At 34.1% G+C, this 17,297-nt stretch overlaps 1 protein-coding gene across 2 annotated transcripts; it reads left to right on the top strand.

The window, feature by feature from the left end:
* Positions 1-2,694: 2,694 nt before the first annotated feature.
* Positions 2,695-15,450, top strand: LOC107812584 (potassium transporter 5-like). Of its 2 annotated transcripts, XM_075221831.1 has the most exons (8): positions 2,695-2,887; positions 4,816-5,038; positions 11,995-12,243; positions 12,676-12,714; positions 12,798-13,058; positions 13,670-13,722; positions 13,812-13,926; positions 14,010-15,450. In XM_075221831.1, the coding sequence occupies exons 1-8, from the start codon at positions 2,744-2,746 to the stop codon at positions 15,254-15,256; spliced, it is 2,331 nt and encodes a 776-aa protein (XP_075077932.1). In that variant the 5' UTR covers positions 2,695-2,743; the 3' UTR covers positions 15,257-15,450. The 2 variants fall into 2 exon arrangements, with proteins under 2 accessions (XP_075077932.1, XP_075077933.1); XM_075221832.1 differs by lacking the exons at positions 2,695-2,887; positions 4,816-5,038 and adding an exon at positions 6,039-6,132.
* The last annotated feature ends 1,847 nt before the right edge of the window (positions 15,451-17,297 follow it).

Genomic DNA, 17,297 nt, shown 5'->3' with positions numbered 1-17,297 from the left:
AAAAGCGATATATTATTATTTTCTCTGTCACTAGCTCTTGCTCTTTTTCATTGGTGTCGGTCGTGGTGAGCCTGACTCGAGAGTGACTATTTCACTAAGGCTGAAACTATCCAAGTCGTGTGGTTTGAATTTGTTTTATCTTTGTTTGTTCAATAGTAACTTAGTTCATCGCTTTGTATCAAGTTAATCCGCATATTCTTAAAATTACTTACAAATTTAATTGTTATCCGATTTTGAGGGTAAACAAATAAAAAATCAAATATCACAAGAATGTACTTGTAGCTTATGACCCAATTGCTATTTTTCTTTCACCGAAAGGGAAACAAAATCATTAATGCACCCAGAACATGCTATAAATTTTTTAACTTGATTAATTAGAAAGACCAAAAAGAAAATATGTAGTCAATGTTTATATAGTTACTTCACACTAGCAAGCTTCTCAAAATTTTAAGCTTAATATTTATGCTATAATCTAACAATTTTATTGTGAACATAAATATGTATTCAATACAGTATTTGATATTTTTTCTCTAAACATTGAATATCGTAAAATATTAAAATTTAAAATCAAATACCATATCGAATATCAAAATTTTTGATTCGATAATGTGGTATGTATAAAATTATGTACACCCCTACTTAAATATATGCACATGCTGTCACTGTGAATTTAAAAGTGTTAATTCAACCTAAATGTGTTACACCATATAACCAGTGGACTAGTAAACACCTGCTCTATATGTATAATCACTATGAACTTAAGATATTGGGTCGCTTGTCTGTTATGAAAAAGGTGCTAACTAGATATTCGCTCAATTTGTTTAAATCTTTTCAGAATGTCAAATTGACTAATTTTCAGTGTGAATTTGAATATAGGTTCTTTTAAATATTTTTAAAATAAAATTTATATACTTAAAAATTATATAAAAATAATATAAGTCAAAATATTTAATAATTTAAAATATTTAAAAATTATTTACGAAGAACATGATCAAAGAAAATTTAATTTATCTTTTCAAATAATAATAGATATATTCTTTTTAAAACAGGAGTATATGACTACTGTTGTATCCTTTTGGTTTCTTGGCAAAGCACTTGTTAGATTTATTTATTTTCTTTCATTATAATGTCCTCTTTGCTGTGGTAAATTGACATAACTTTTCCCGAAAATATCTCTATCTAGCTAACGTGAACACTGAACAATCTCGTTTTCTTAGGGCTGGTTTGGTATACGAGGGTTATGTGATAATTAATTTCGGATTTAAATTTGAGACGTCTCATATTTGGTTGAGATAAAATCGTGGTATAACTAATTTCAGAATTAATTATTTTGAGATTGTAATGTTTTTTATCCCAATGAGAAATTGAATAAATAACTCAAAATAACTAATTTTGAGATAATTAATCATGAAATAACTTACTTTCTCCGTGTGATGTTTGACTGAAGAAGTCGCTGGTGTTTAGTTATTGCAATATTTTAAAACAGCAAGATCGAGAGAGACAATAAATTAGTTGATTTCACTGCTACCACATATAACAATCAATTTCGTTGAAGAATTCAATGGTCAGACATATAAAACCACAATAATGATACCCCATACATGTGTTTAAGCCTTTAAGGTACATGCTGAAATGATTAAAAAAGATGCGTATAAAGAAAGGGAAGGTTAGAAGGGAGCAGGATTGATCAACCATTTAAACTTGTCTGATTCACAGTCACTTACCCTAAACTTTAATACTCTCTCCGTTCACTTTTACTTGTTTACTTTGCACGCCGAAATAAAAAATAAAGTGTATAATTTATCATGATAACTATATTAATTAGTGTATAGTCTTAATGGATTTGAAAAATGGTTTGGAATGAGTTATTAATACTGAGGGTAAAACAGAAAAAATAAATAATTTTTCTCTTGATATGCGAAAAATGACAAGTAAAAATGAAAATTTATTTTTAAAATATTTGACAACTAAAAGTGAATGGAGAGAGTATTTACTAACAAAAATTCCCTAAATAATGGAAGACATAACATAGGGGTATTTTTTTCTTTCAAACTTTTCGATTTGTCCAATATAAAAAATGAGGGTCCTAGTGCTTTTTGTTCGACCTTCTTAATTAATAAATTTTTATTTTATTTTTTCATTGTATGGTGACGTTAGGAATGCAACAAATTGTTTTTCTTTGTACAGTGATATAATGAAAGCAATAAATCCATTTTCAAGATACATATGCAGTATATACACGACGTTCTGCATATATAAGACTTGTTTTTGTGTCGAAAATATTAGAAGCCAGGTTTAGCGGAGTGGCACTACTATCACTTTTGTTTGAAAAATATATTGCATAAATTAAATAATTCTTTTTAAATAAAATGGAAGCTTTTGAGTCGTCTTGACATAGTAAGATTTAAGAATTATTCTAGGACATAAATTTGAATCATAGTGTGTCAATTCTTACATTTTTGTGGAATCCCTTGAAATTCCAGTGGAAGCTTTATTTGCATGTATGTACTACATACATAGTAATGATCGAAAAAGTCTTTACAAAGACTTGGGATGGTGACAACAAAACCTATATTTACTCCAAACGAGCTATATAAACAAATTATGAGCTGTATTAAATATATTATAATAATTGCTGCAAGTACAAAATACTGTATTAAAGAGGATGGGAATCGGGCTAATATTCAATGTATTGAGGGACTATATATAAAGGAAAGAGAAGTGAAAGCCCGAGTGAATCTAAATGGCAAGCTCAGATAGAGAAGAGGCTGCAGAAAACGGTCAGCTCAAGGATCGGAAAGTCTCATGGGCGAAGTTACACCGTGTAGACTCACTCAACTTGGAAGCTGGAAAAGTTTCAGACTCTCCGGCAAGACACGCCTCTAAGGTACATACTTCACATTTTATTATAGTAGTATAGAGTTTAGGTTATATATATTTTCAGTATGGTAAATATATTATGTATGGAGTTTAATAACTTATATACATAATTAGTGTAAGAAATAGATTTAACTCATATACAGTGTGGCAAATTTATGTGGAGGGCATGCAAGGGCGGACCAAAGAAGATCTGACTTTAGCTTAGGCTCTTTATATGTGTTAAAAATTTAGTTAAATAAGTGCAAAAATAGATTTTGAACCCAGTATATTAGACGCGATGTGATAGAATTCTGAATTTAATTTGAACCCATAAAGTTCAAATACTAGATCCGCCTCTGAGGGTATGGGTTCACATGCACTCATGATCTCTTCCTTTGACCTTGTATATAACATGTGTGTGTGTACCCAATAATAAATTATATGGTACTCCCTCTATCTCATATTATCAATCTGGTTATTAAAAATAGTTGTCTCAAATAATTTGTTACTTTAGAAATTCAAGACAAAATTGATTATCTTTTCTCCTTTTTACCCTTAATAATAATTATCAAACACCCCAATTATGATTAACTTTGATCAAATACCAATGAAGAAAGATTAAATATTAAGACACAAATAAGAGTAAAGTAGTCAAAATCTCATCCTAATTAATTTTTCTTAAGGGACGTGTACAAGAGAATAATGACAGATAATATGAGACGGAGTGAGTAGTATAGTTACTAAATGTATCTCTATAGGTGAGGTCCGAGGTTCAAGTCCCACATTTTTGTTTTACTTTCTTTTTCTAGACTTAGGCCCACCTATTGGAAATGAGCATATCTAGCATACTAGCATAAAAGACTTATGTGTTATATTGAGGGGTTATTAAACTCCGCGAATTTCGGTAGAATTCTTGTATATGTATTTACCTTAAAAGAAATTGGATCCTCCCCCAATATCTAGTGTACCTTTATTGTGTTTTAATCAAGTAGTACTGTTTTTCTTTCTTTGAATGGTTTATTGTTTAAAATTTTAGCACTTCAAATTTAATGGTAATAACCTAAACCTAAAGATTGCATCTGTCAAATTAAAATCTTAGATTTAACATTTCGTAATAGTGCACTTATCTTCTCAAAGTCTTGGATATGCTATATAATATACAGATAATGTACAAAATATTTATACTATAATTTAACATGTTATAATTGGTAACCTTTTTTTTTTTTTAAGTTACTTACTCTACTTATTGTGAGACGTAGCTATCCTTTAGGCGAACTAATAATATAAAAAATTACTTTGATTGCCAATGTATAAAAGTTAAAGAAATAATAAGAATATTATAATTAGGTAACTAAAACAGTAATTGCAAGTAACTTTTACATTGAACATGAATAAGTAACCTGAAAAATATTGTACAAGATTTTGGGTCTAAGGAGTTGTTACAAAGGATAATATCAAAGTTGTTAAAATTATATGACCATCTCATCTAAAAGTATAAGTTGTTAGAAAGAATATAATTTTATTTTTTCTATATTATATTTTCAACACGCCTCCTTATGTTTAGACCTTATTCTCTTTTATGGGTCAAACACATAAAAATTCTTTTTGATAATAGGTGACCATAAGACTTGAACTAAGTACCTATGCCTGCTCTGATGCCATATTAAATTGTGTGACCATTTAATTTAAAAAGTTAAGTTGTCGGAGAGAACACTTTCTTTTATTTAATTGTATCTTCAAGACTTCAACATAAGCTATTCTAATTTATCCGTAAGTCTATTCAAGTTAGAATTTTGTTTTCCAATAGTAAGTTACCTTGTAAATGACATTAATGGATGTGTCAATTTTTTTTTTGTCTGTATATAAGGTTAATTCTTATCCCAGGATTGTATTACAACTTGGTTATGGTCATTGATGATAATGCATGCATGAAATGACTGTAATTCATATTTGCAGGCTGATTGGAAGACAATATTGAGTTTAGCATTTCAGTCGGTAGGAGTTATCTACGGAGATATAGGGACTTCCCCTCTTTACGTTTATGCAAGTACTTTCACTGATAATATTGGACACAAGGATGACATTCTCGGGGTCTTGTCCCTCATCATTTATACCATTATCCTCGTACCTATGACTAAGTATGTCTTCATTGTCTTGTGGGCCAATGACAATGGCGATGGTAAGTTATAACATGTCCCTTGCTACTTTCTATTATTTCATCTAGAGATATATATGGATACCTTGTTATAAGTTTTTATATATATAATGTATACTTTTGAAAAAAATAATCTTTTCACATTAGAAACCTTCTACAACTGAAGTCCATTTCCCCTTTTATTGTACGAAACTACCAACTATGTCCATTTCGAAGTAGCTTATTCTAAAAATTGGTCAATTCATAAAATATTACTATAGTCAAATAGTATCAATATTAGCCAATTAGCTATTTGTAACAAAAGAAAGGTTAAATGCTTATATTCTTTTGAGTGAGTATTATTAGAATAGATTGGGTACATCTTAAGGAGCTTGAATCTCAGTTTTGGGATGATTTTATGGAGTTTTGAGGTGGTTTGAATTGAAAATTCGAAGTAGAAGATGAACATGAAAAAAAATATTGTGTATCATTTGTGTATCACATAGGTATCATATATGTATCAAATGTATATCACACGTACATCCATGTAGTGAGATACATGAGTGATACATGTGTCGCAGGAAAAAAAAATGAGCTCGATTTTAACTACGAATTTTTATACCAAATTAGTCCAAATCACCTTCAATCTTCTTCAAACTTTATATATCAACAATCTTCCTCAAAATTTGTATATTGACTCATCTATATGTTTTCAATGAATTTCAACCTACCAATTGAAAAATATCCTTTTTTGCTTAGATTTTTGGAATCTTGTAATTTTATATATATATATATATATATATATATATATATATATTTCATCACCTTATTTGCTACCTCATCCATAAAATTATATTTTCGTCTTGCATCTAATTTTGCTAATCACGCTTAAAAATATGGAAGGAGCTCTTTGCGTGTGATTCTTGGAGAGAAATAACCTTATTTATTTGAGTTTTTAATTTTTATATGTGTTTGGCTAATTTTGATAAATTTATTATTAATGACTAGAAATTGGTAAGTTGGGACTTATTTGAGACATTTATGTAAGATTTCCTTTATTAAAAGCCTCATTGTAGAATCGCCCACCTCCATCAGCTGCCAGAATTCACTCTTTAGCTAATCCCCCAATTCTTTATATGGTCAGTAATAATATTCTTTATTCCTCAAATATGTTGTTAATTTCCTAAAAGTTTCTATTTTAATTATATCTGTGTTCCCTTTCTATTTTCTTCTTAAAGTTATATCAATAGAGTATCTTTGCAATAATTTGATTCTTCTAATCTTGATGACCAGCTTGTCTAAGGTAAGGACCTCTTAATACGTTGGGAACGTCTTGACCTCCGAAGCAATCTCTTCCCAAGAGATCGCACCACTATCCAACAAATCAATCAAACTAAAAAAATAGACAAAAACTAATAAAAACCGAATCAATGAAAAAACTACTTGATTAATTTGATTTGGTTCTGGTATATTAAAAACAGACATAGTTGGTTCGATTTTCTTTTAAGTAAAAATCAATTCAAATTGAACCGTGAACACCGCTAACTTCATCTATTTCATTTTGCATAATACTTTTTTCTTTTAATTTTAATTTATTTTATAAAGAATGATATTTTTCTTAGAATGTTTTTTCTTAAGATTTTTATTTACTCTTAATGACATGCTCTATAATTATAGCAACGTTATGATACGTTTAACTTCGCAAATCCTAATGTACTTTAAATATAACTTTGTGTCTTATCAAATACATCATCTCTTCCAAAAAGAATGATAGAGTTTGAATTTCTAGAGTCAAGCGAGTTATTCTTTGACTATGACTTTTGTTGAAATTGTCAAAAGTCCCACATCGGTGGATGGCAATTTTGAATGGGAATTTCACCCTATAAAAGGAGGCCTAATGTTTAGGATTTAGGTACACCTCTCATTTGCCTTTGTTATCTTCTTAAGGCATTTGTATCTTCTCTCTTTAGTATTATTTCACTTGTAATTTTGGAGTGGAATAAAATATTGATTGTGTCCGAAAAAGTAGGCAAAATTGGCCGAACCTCGTAAATTCTGATGTTCTTTTATTATTGTCTTATTGTCTTGTTTATTATTTAGTGGTTGTCATAATTTTTGGTATAGTAGTTGTGACTCATTCACACTATATACATTTGGCTTCCGCAACAATTGGTATCAGAGCCAAGGTACTGTCTAAGTATGCTCTGTGGTTGCAGCATAGTCTGATCTTCCACATCAGAAAAGATCTATCTTGGTAACTGAGTCAAGGTTCTATCTGAGTATGCTCTGTGGTTGCAGCTTAGTCTGATCTTCCACACCAGAAAGGAAATAATCTTGATTTGTGTCGTCAGCTACTAAATAATATTTGTGTCAAAATGGCAGACAATAAACAAGAAGAATCTACATCAAGTGTCAATAATACGTCATCGTTGGCATCTTCGCTTATGACAAGAATTGTGTCAAATGCAAAATTTACGGTAGAAATTTTTGACGGGTCAGGACATTTTGGGATGTGGCAAGGCGAGGTTCTAGATGTTCTTTTCCAACAAGGGCTAGATCTTGCCGTTGAAGAAAAGAAGCCAGATGTTATTGGAGAAGAAGATTGAAAAATTATCAATCATGTTGCTTGCGGTACCATTCGATCCTACCTTGCTAGAGAGCAGAAATATCCATACACAAAGGAAACTTCTGCAAGTAAATTATGAAAAGCACTGGAGGATAAATTTTTGAAGAAAAACAGTCAAAATAAATTGTACATGAAGAAGAGACTGTTTCGCTTCACCTATGTTCCTGGTACCACAATGAATGAACATATTACCAATTTCAATAAGTTGGTCACAGATTTGCAAAATATGGATGCAACTTTTAATGATGGTGACTTGGCCTTGATGTTGTTGGGGTCACTTCCTAATGAGTACGAGTACCTTGAAACTACTCTACTCCATGGAAATGACGAAATTTCTCTCAGAGAAGTTTGTTCGGCTTTGTACAGCTATGAACAAAGAAAGGGAGAAAAACAGAAGGGCGGAGAAGGAGAATCACTAATTGTGAAGGGTCGTCCTCAAAATCAAACGAGGACTAAGAAGGGAAGATCCAAGTCGAGATCTAGACCCAGCAAAGATGAATGTGCCTTTTGTCGAGAAAAGGGGCACTGGAAGAAAGACTGTCCGAAGTTGAAGAATAAGGCCAAACATAACAATGGAAAGGCCATTATGGATTCAAATGTAGCTGATTGTGATGATTCAGACTTCTCAACATTATCAGATATATGGTTGATGGACTCGGCTTGTAGCTATCATATGTGTCCCAACAAGGACTGGTTGGTGAATTTTCAAGAAGGAGAATATGGAGTCATCCACACGGCGGATAACAGCCCTCTTACCTCATATGGCATTGGTTCAATAAGATTAAGGAGCCATGATGGAATGATCAGAACATTAACAGATGTTCGATATGTACCGGGTTTGAAGAAGAATCTCATCTCTGTGGGAGCCCTAAAATCAAAAGGGTTCAAAATTATTGCAGAAAATGGAGTGATGAGAATATGCTCCGGTGCACTAGTGGTAATGAAGGCCAATCGGAAGAACAATAACATGTACCGCTATCGTGGTAGTACAGTTATTGGGACAACAACAGTGACATCCAGTGATGACAAAGAGGCAGAAGCAACCAGGCTATGGCACATACGCTTGGGACATGCTGGAGGGAAATTCTTGAAAGCTCTATCTAATCAAGGATTGTTAAAAGGCGTAAAGACTTGCAACTTGGAGTTTTGCGAGCATTGTGTCAAAGGAAAACAGACAAGGGTTAAATTTGGTACAACGATCCATAATACTAAAGGCATTTTGGATTATGTATACTCTGATGTTTGGGGTTCTTCCAAAACACCTTCATTGGGTGGGAAGCACTATTTTGTAACATTTATTGATGATTTTTCCCGAAGAGTGTGGATGTATACAATGAAGAGGAAAGATGAAGTGTTGGGAATTTTTCTCAAATGGAAAACGATGGTGGAGAATCAAACAGGCAGGAGGATCAAGTGTATTCGCATAGACAATTGAGGTGAATACAAAAATAATCATTTCAATAAGGTCTATAAAAATGATGGCATCGTCCGACACTTCACTGTCAGACATACACCACAACAGAATGGAGTGGCAGAACGTATGAACCGGACTTTACTGGAGAAGGTACGGTGTATGTTCTCCAATGATGGCTTGGGCAAAGAATTTTGGGCTGATGCAATTACATATGCATGCCACCTCATTAATCGTCTACCATCTGCTGCCATTGATGGCAAGACACCATTTGAAAAATGGTAGATTATGACTCTTTGCACGTGTTTGGCTCAATTGCATACTATCATGTGAAAGAGTCAAAATTGGATCCGAGAGCAAAGAAGGCTATACTTATGGGGATTACTTCTGGAGTCAAAGGATACCGCTTATGGTGTCTAGAGACAAGGAATATTATATTCAGCAGAGATGTTACCTTTGATGAATCTGCCATAACAGATAAGGTGACAGTTGAAGATGTCAAACAAACTGGTGGTGCATTAAAGCAGGTGGAGTTTGAGGGAAAATTTATTTTTCCTATGCAAGAAGCAGAGGAGGAAACAAATGAAGATTACCCTCTGGAAGAAGAGCTAGTAGAGAGGGAGATTCCAACTCAGGAACCTCGACAACAACTTGAATCAATAGCAACCAACAGGCCAAAAAGGACAATAACGAAACCTATTCGTCTCATAGAGACGGTTGCTTGTGCAACCTCAATTGTAGCTGATGGTGTTCCTACCACTTATAAAGACACAATCCAAAGTTTAGAAGAAGATAAGTGGAGGATTTCCATGAATGAAGAAATGTAGTCCCTTCATCAGAATCATACATAGAAATTGGCCAATCTCCCGAAGGGAAAGAAAGCAATTGGGTGCAAATGGGTATTTGCAAAGAAAGAAGGATTTCCTAACCAAGAAGATGTTCGCTACAAAGCAAGATTGGTGGCCAAAGGATATGCTCAAAAGGAGGGAATTGATTACAATGAAGTATTTTCTCCAGTTGTAAAACATTCCTCCATTAGAATTATGTTGGCTTTGGTAGCACAGTTGGATTTGGAACTAGTTCAGATGGATGTAAAAACTGCATTTTTACATGAAAACTTGGAGGAGGAAATATACATGACTCAGCCAGAAGGATTCAAAGTTGCTGGAAAAGAAAATATGGTACGCAAACTTGAAAAATCGTTGTATGGATTGAAACAATCTTCTAGACAATGGTACAAGCGATTTGACAAGTTTATGTTGCGGCAAGGGTACAAGAGAAGCAAATACGATCGTTGTGTGTATTTGTGCAAACTTAATGATGGCCCCTTTGTATATCTTCTCCTATATGTTGATAACTTTCAAGAATTCGGAAAAAATTAATAAGTTGAAGATTCAACTGAAGGAGGAGTTCGAGATGAAGGATCTGGGTGAGGCAAAGAAAATTTTTGGCATGGAGATAATAAGAGATAGACGTTCAAAGAAACTCTGTTTATCTCAGAAAGAATATTTGAAGAGAGTACTACAGCGTTTTGGCATAGATAAGAAGACTAAGCCAATTAGTACGCCACTTGCCTCCCATTTTAAGCTAAGTACTACTATGTCGCCAAAGGATGAAACTGAACAGGAGTATATGTCAAGGGTACCATACGCAAATGTTGTTGGTAGCTTGATGTATGCAATGGTTTGTACGAGACCTGACATTTCACAAGCCGTTGGAGTTATTAGCAGATATATGCATAATCCAGGAAAGGAGCATTGGCAAGCTGTGAAATGGATTCTACGGTATATTCATAGTACTGTAGATGTTGGGTTAGTTTTTGAGCAGGAAGGCAATCGGTCTGTAGTTGAATATTGTGACTCAGATTTTGCGGGTGATCTGGACAAACGAAGGTCAACTACTGGTTATGTGTTTACTTTTGCAAAGGCACCAGTTAGTTGAAAGTCTACTTTGCAGTCAACAGTTGCTTTGTCTACAACGGAGGCAGAGTACATGGCTATTACAGAGGCTGTGAAGGAGGCAATTTGGCTTCAGGGGTTGCTAAAGGAGCTTGGTATTGAACAAAAAAATATTATAATTTTTTGTGATAGTCAAAGTGCTATTCAATTAGCGAAGAACCAAGTTTATCATGCAAGGACGAAGCACATTGATGTTCGGTATCATTTCGTACGAGAAATCATAGAAGAAGGTGGAGTCACGGTGAAGAAAATTCATACTACGGAGAACCCTGCTGATATACTGACAAAAGTGGTGACTTTGTTTGGATTTGATCAACATTGTTGAACACTAAAGATTGAAGATGAAGACACGACCAAAATTTGTTATTGAGAGAAAATTGAAGATGTGGAATTTTGCCAAGGTGGAGATTTGTTGAAATTGTCAAAAGTCCCACATCGGTGGATGACAATTTTGAATGAGAATTTCACCCTATAAAATGAGGCCTAATGTTTAGGATTTAGGTACACCTCTCATTTGCCTTTGTTATCTTCTTAAGGCATTTGTATCTTCTCTCTTTAGTATTATTTCACTTGTAATTTTGGAGTGGAATAAAATATTGATTGTGTCCGAGGAAGTAGGAAAAATTGGCCGAACCTCGTAAATTCTGGTGTTCTTTTATTGTTGTCTTATTGTCTTGTTTATTATTTAGTGGTTGTCATAATTTTTGGTATAGTAGTTGTGACTCATTCACACTATATACATTTGGCTTCCGCAACAATTGGTATCAGAGCCAAGATACTGTCTAAGTATTCATTATGATTTCTAGTACTTTTTATGCAGTACTTTCTAAGTATATAAATTTTATTTTAAAAAAAAAGATTATATCTGAATTCACGGTTAAAATTAACAAGTTTAACTCTTGAAATTTGAAGGGAGTAAATATGATTTTATAAATGAAACAGAGAGATTAGTTAATTTCTTCTTTTAAGTATACGTGTTTTATTTGCTTCTTTTGTTCGCATGCAGGGGGAGCATTTGCGCTGTATTCCTTAATGTGTCGATATGCAAAAGTGAGTCTTATCCCAAACCAGGAGCCAGAGGACAGAGAGCTTTCCCATTACAATTTGGACATACCATCCAATCAATTTAGAAGGGCTCAAAAAATCAGACATAAGTTGGAGAACAGTAAATTTGCAAAATTTTTACTTGTCTTCGTCGCCATCCTCGGAACTTCTATGGTTATTGGAGATGGAGTTCTCACTCCTTGCATCTCAGGTCTCTAAATACCAAATTTATACTCTCCTTTTTACTCCTAGATTATCATTTCAAACTATTTTATAGGCAGTTTTGTACACTGACAGTAAATATTTAAAGAGATACCTATAAGTAACTGCCTATAATAATAAGCTGAACTACTAATCTAGAACATAAGTACTATGGTATGTTAAAGAGTTTAACTAACAGTCACCGATAATGCAAATAATTTTTACACTATCAATCATATTTACCTGTTGTAATAAAGTGCCTTAATTATTTTCAAGATTTCAGATTTCACCTGTTATTAGTGAATATGTTTTGGATGATCTAATAGTGTAAGAATTTCTAAATTCTATGTTAGATACATTGTATGTATAAAAATTATTTACAGTACTATCAATATATATACGTTAAAAATTCTTGTCTAATATGGTGTTTTTTTGCATGCAGTTCTCTCGGCCGTAAGTGGGATAAAGCCTTTAGGCGAAGGTGATTATTTATAGTCCTACAAAAATTAAAAGGATGATAATGAATTCACTTTCTCTTAATCCTTTTTAATGATATACCTGTAGATGCGGTTGTGGGTATTTCCATTGCAATTCTGGTAGCCCTATTCTGTGTTCAACGTTTTGGTACAGACAAGGTGGGATATTCATTTGCTCCAGCCATTTGCATTTGGTTTTTATTCATAAGTGGCATCGGTCTCTACAACCTGTTCAAGTATGATGTGAGCGTCTTACGTGCCTTTAATCCCAAATACATTGTTGACTACTTCAAAAGAAATGGTAGAAAAGGATGGATCTCTCTTGGTGGAGTTTTCCTCTGTATTACAGGTTAGAATTTTATTGAGACGCATCTGTTTTCTTGATCGTTAGACCCCTGTTATTCATATATAGTCATCAGGAACTAAAGGAAATTTGACAACCTTAAAAGGGGATCCGCTCAAGCATGAGAAGAAAGAACGAAGAGCTTCTCTTATATTGTAATAGAATGATTTGTAGAGGGATTTTTCACATATCCGATGTTGCAGGAGCTTCAAAGAAATCTTGTAGTTTAGGGGTGCGCAGCATTGTAACCCTATACAAGGAGCACTGAATACCTAGCTTTACCCGAGTCTAGTTCTGAATCTAGTCTCGGCATCAATATGTGAAAGCTTTCAAGCTCAATTCCTTCCTTCTTGCCTTCCCCGCTTTTTCAATATATAGTTTAATTGATTATAGCATGTTACTTATCACACTTTCGTATTACAAGTCTACATTTATTATAAATAGAACCCATTAGTCACTTTTTTAACAGCCTGATTGTGTATATTATTTATTCACTCAGTTTATAAAAGTTAAACTTGATAGATTATCACCCTTTTGTCTCCACTCTCTATCATCTCCTCACTTTCATTACTTCTCGTCTGTGTTCTTATGAAAGATTGTTTTATGAAACCATACAGGATCCGAAGCTATGTTTGCTGATTTGGGTCACTTCAGTGTGCGGTCTGTTCAAGTAAGTCAAGTCTTCATTTTTTTTTTCCATCTTCTTATAATTTTATGAGCAATAAAAATGAACTCGCCATGTGTATATATGTATGGCAGATAAGCTTCAGTTGCCTCGTATTTCCAGCTTTGCTCTCTGCTTACAGCGGACAAGCTGCTTATCTCTCAAAATTCCCTGAAAATGTTGAGAATACTTTTTATGACTCCGTTCCAGGCAAGTTCCCAACATATGTTTTGAAGTAATGGATATAAATCAAACACCATACATAATTGATTTGATGGTGCTGCTTCTTACAGATCCACTATACTGGCCAACATTTGTAGTTGCAGTTGCTGCGGCCATTATTGCAAGTCAAGCAATGATATCAGGAGCCTTTTCTATTGTGGCCCAGGCCCAAAGTCTAGGTTGTTTCCCAAGGGTGAAAGTAATGCACACATCTGCCAAATATGAGGGTCAGGTTTATATCCCTGAACTCAATTACTTCCTCATGGTTGCTTGTGTTCTAGTTACTCTCAGCTTCAAAACCACAGAAAAATTGGGACATGCTTATGGTATAGCTGTGGTTATTGCTGAGATCATTACCACACATATGGTGACATTAATAATGCTTGTTATATGGAAAATCAGCATCTGGTGGATTACAATATTCTACATGGTATACTTGTCCATTGAATCTACATACCTATCCGCCCAGCTGACAAAATTCGTGCAAGGTGGTTATCTACCCTTGGCTTTTTCAGTCGTGCTCGTGCTCATGATGGGAACTTGGCACTATGTTCAAAAACTTCGATACCAATTCGAGCTCAATAACAAGGTGTCCAGTGACTACGTTAGGGATTTGGCCAAGAGTCCAGACATCAAAAGAGTACCCGGGATAGGATTACTCTACTCTGAACTAGTACAGGGGATTCCCCCTATATTTCCTCACTTCGTCTCCAATATTCCATCAGTCCATTCTATCATAGTTCTGGTGTCAATAAAATCCATCCCTATCAGTAAAGTAGCATTACAGGAACGTTTCTTGTTTCGACAAGTTGAGCCTAGAGAATACAAGGTGTTCCGGTGTGTTGTTAGGTTAGGGTACAAAGATCAACTTGGGAATACAGAGGACTTTGAAAACCAATTGGTGGAACAATTAAACCAGTTCATACAACAAGAACGTTATATTCTTGGAGTGCATGATCATCAAGGTGCAGACAGAGAAGTTGAAACAGTATTATCTGATCAAATACAATCAAAAAACTCGTCCAGGATCCACATGGAGGACGATCTGCACGAACAAGTAGATTCGATTCGAATACAAATGGTGTCCCCTAGTTCGGAAGAAGAAGAGATGCAGTTTGTGACACAAGCTAAGGAGCAAGGGGTGTTCTATCTCTTGGGAGAAGCAGAAGTGATGGCTAAACAAGATTCTTCATTTGTGAAGAAATTTTTCGTCAACAATGCTTATAATTTCTTGCGCAAGAACTTCAGGCAAGGGGAGAAAGTTATGGCAATTCCTCAGAGTAGGCTGCTAAGGGTCGGCATGACTTATGAATTATAATTGTGAATCATACAGTGAATTATACTAACATATGCTCGCATAATGAACAAATAGAGTGAATAATACTATGACTTCTGCTCTTTGTACATTTTTATCCTTTTATCCTTTAATAATGTAAGCAGGCTTTCAGCTTTGAGTAATTGTAATTGTACTTTCAGACTTGGTTGGAAATGTATTACGCCCTCTATTCCCTATATTCCAGGTTCCTACTTGTTTGACACTATAATTAATTATTTGATGAGATCAAATAGTTTTCTATGATTACTACTTTTTTTTTTAGAGAAGAGTGATTTATGGCACTTCTGTATAGTATTTTCATTAAAGTAATAATTTAGAGTAAATTTCACTAAACCCCCTTAATCTTTAATGATTGGGAAGCAATACCCGTAAACTTTTGTGGGACCGATAACCCCTTGAGTGATTTATGGCGCTTTTTTTCCCTCTCTTTTTGTTTAAAGGATCAATAAACAAACCATGTGAACTATTACTTGGCAGAATACATAGAGAATACTTCACAAGAGAAAGATTTGATCCGAGTGCGAAACCATGTAGTATTAAGCTGTGATGTTTGCAAGCAGGAAGTTGAAAAAACTCTAATTGTATCCATTTAATTTTTTTTCCAACTCGCTACTGGAAAGTTCAGCTGATAAAGTTTTGCGGCTTCCTTTCTGTCTTGAATTTTATGTGAACCTCAGATGTTAGATTAGTACGCCGATCAGACACTTTGTGATTCAAGGCAGATACTTTCTGTTGGAAAATTTAGCTTCAGGCATGCATTCAGATTTTATATGCCTTTGCAATTCATTCAGTGATGGACATTGTATACGGTCGAAATCGGGTTCGACTATTGCACGACAGATCCGAAAGTACGGGGGGATGAATTGTAACCTATTTAAAAATCTTTGTTGACTAAGTATAAATTTAGTGGACTAGACTTTTCACAGTGAATAATTTCAGTAGGAATGAACTGAATGAACAAAAAGGTAAAGAAGACACAACAGTTTTTATACTGGATCAGTACCGGTGTGGTACCTACATCCAGTTCCCTTCGGTCACAAGAGTTCTCTTAGATCTTTGATAAATGTTTACAGTAGTGATAGTTTTAGTACGTTCACCATCAACGATATATAGAAACAGTGATTTTTGCAGTGTTGACACAACTCTTGTTTTGTATTCTAACTCTTCCTATCTTTTGTGACACTTGTAGACTCAAGAATACAATATTTGTACTAAGAACTAGAAAGGTTTAGAAACAGATTATGTAGTTGCGTAAATCATCTTCTTGAGTTTGCCAGTCTTCTTATAGGAGAGTTTGAATAGCCGTTGCAGATTGATCTTTGATTGAGGCACAGAATCCTCTAAGAGATTTGACCCAAGAGGTGCCTCCGAATCCTGCACATGAGATGAGCTGTATTCGTTTACGTCCTTCCCCTTTCATATCCATATTCCATGGAGTGATTTGTGGCTTTGATTTGGTTGATCAATCTTCAGTATCTTCAGATTCTAATTTAATCCTTGAAAAATGGCTTGATATTCTTTAGCAGCTGCACTTGATATGTTTCCTTCTTGAAAGCCTCGATGTCCTTTGATTTAGCCTTGAATTTCTTTAGCGCCTGGACTTGATTTTGTTTCCTTTTTGATTGCTTTCACTTCCTTTGATTTAGCATCATTCTTGTTGCCTTGGATCTCGTTTCCTTTCCGGTGTCCTTACCAAAAGGACTTCCTTTGAAGTAGTGCTACTTCCTAATTTCTTGCAATCAAATGAATACAATTAGTTTTGCACTATTGTCATCATTGAAACTTAGATGTAACAATCTCTCCCTTTTTGATAATGTCAATCAAAAAAGAGTAAATAGAGTATACTTCCCTTGCATAGCTTAAGATGCGTGCTCCCCCTGAGTTGTTACTTTGATTTACTCATCGCTGCTCCCCTTGAGTTGTTGCTCAGGTTTACTTATCAGGTTTCTCCCCCTTTGACATCAATTAAAAAGGAAACAAAATACAAAATAAAGTACAGACATAACATACAAAATAAAGTAGA

Source organism: Nicotiana tabacum, chromosome 9 (assembly GCF_000715075.1).
Source record: "Nicotiana tabacum cultivar K326 chromosome 9, ASM71507v2, whole genome shotgun sequence".
Lineage (NCBI taxonomy): Eukaryota > Viridiplantae > Streptophyta > Magnoliopsida > Solanales > Solanaceae > Nicotiana > Nicotiana tabacum.
This window is presented reverse-complemented; position numbering and strand designations above follow the sequence as displayed.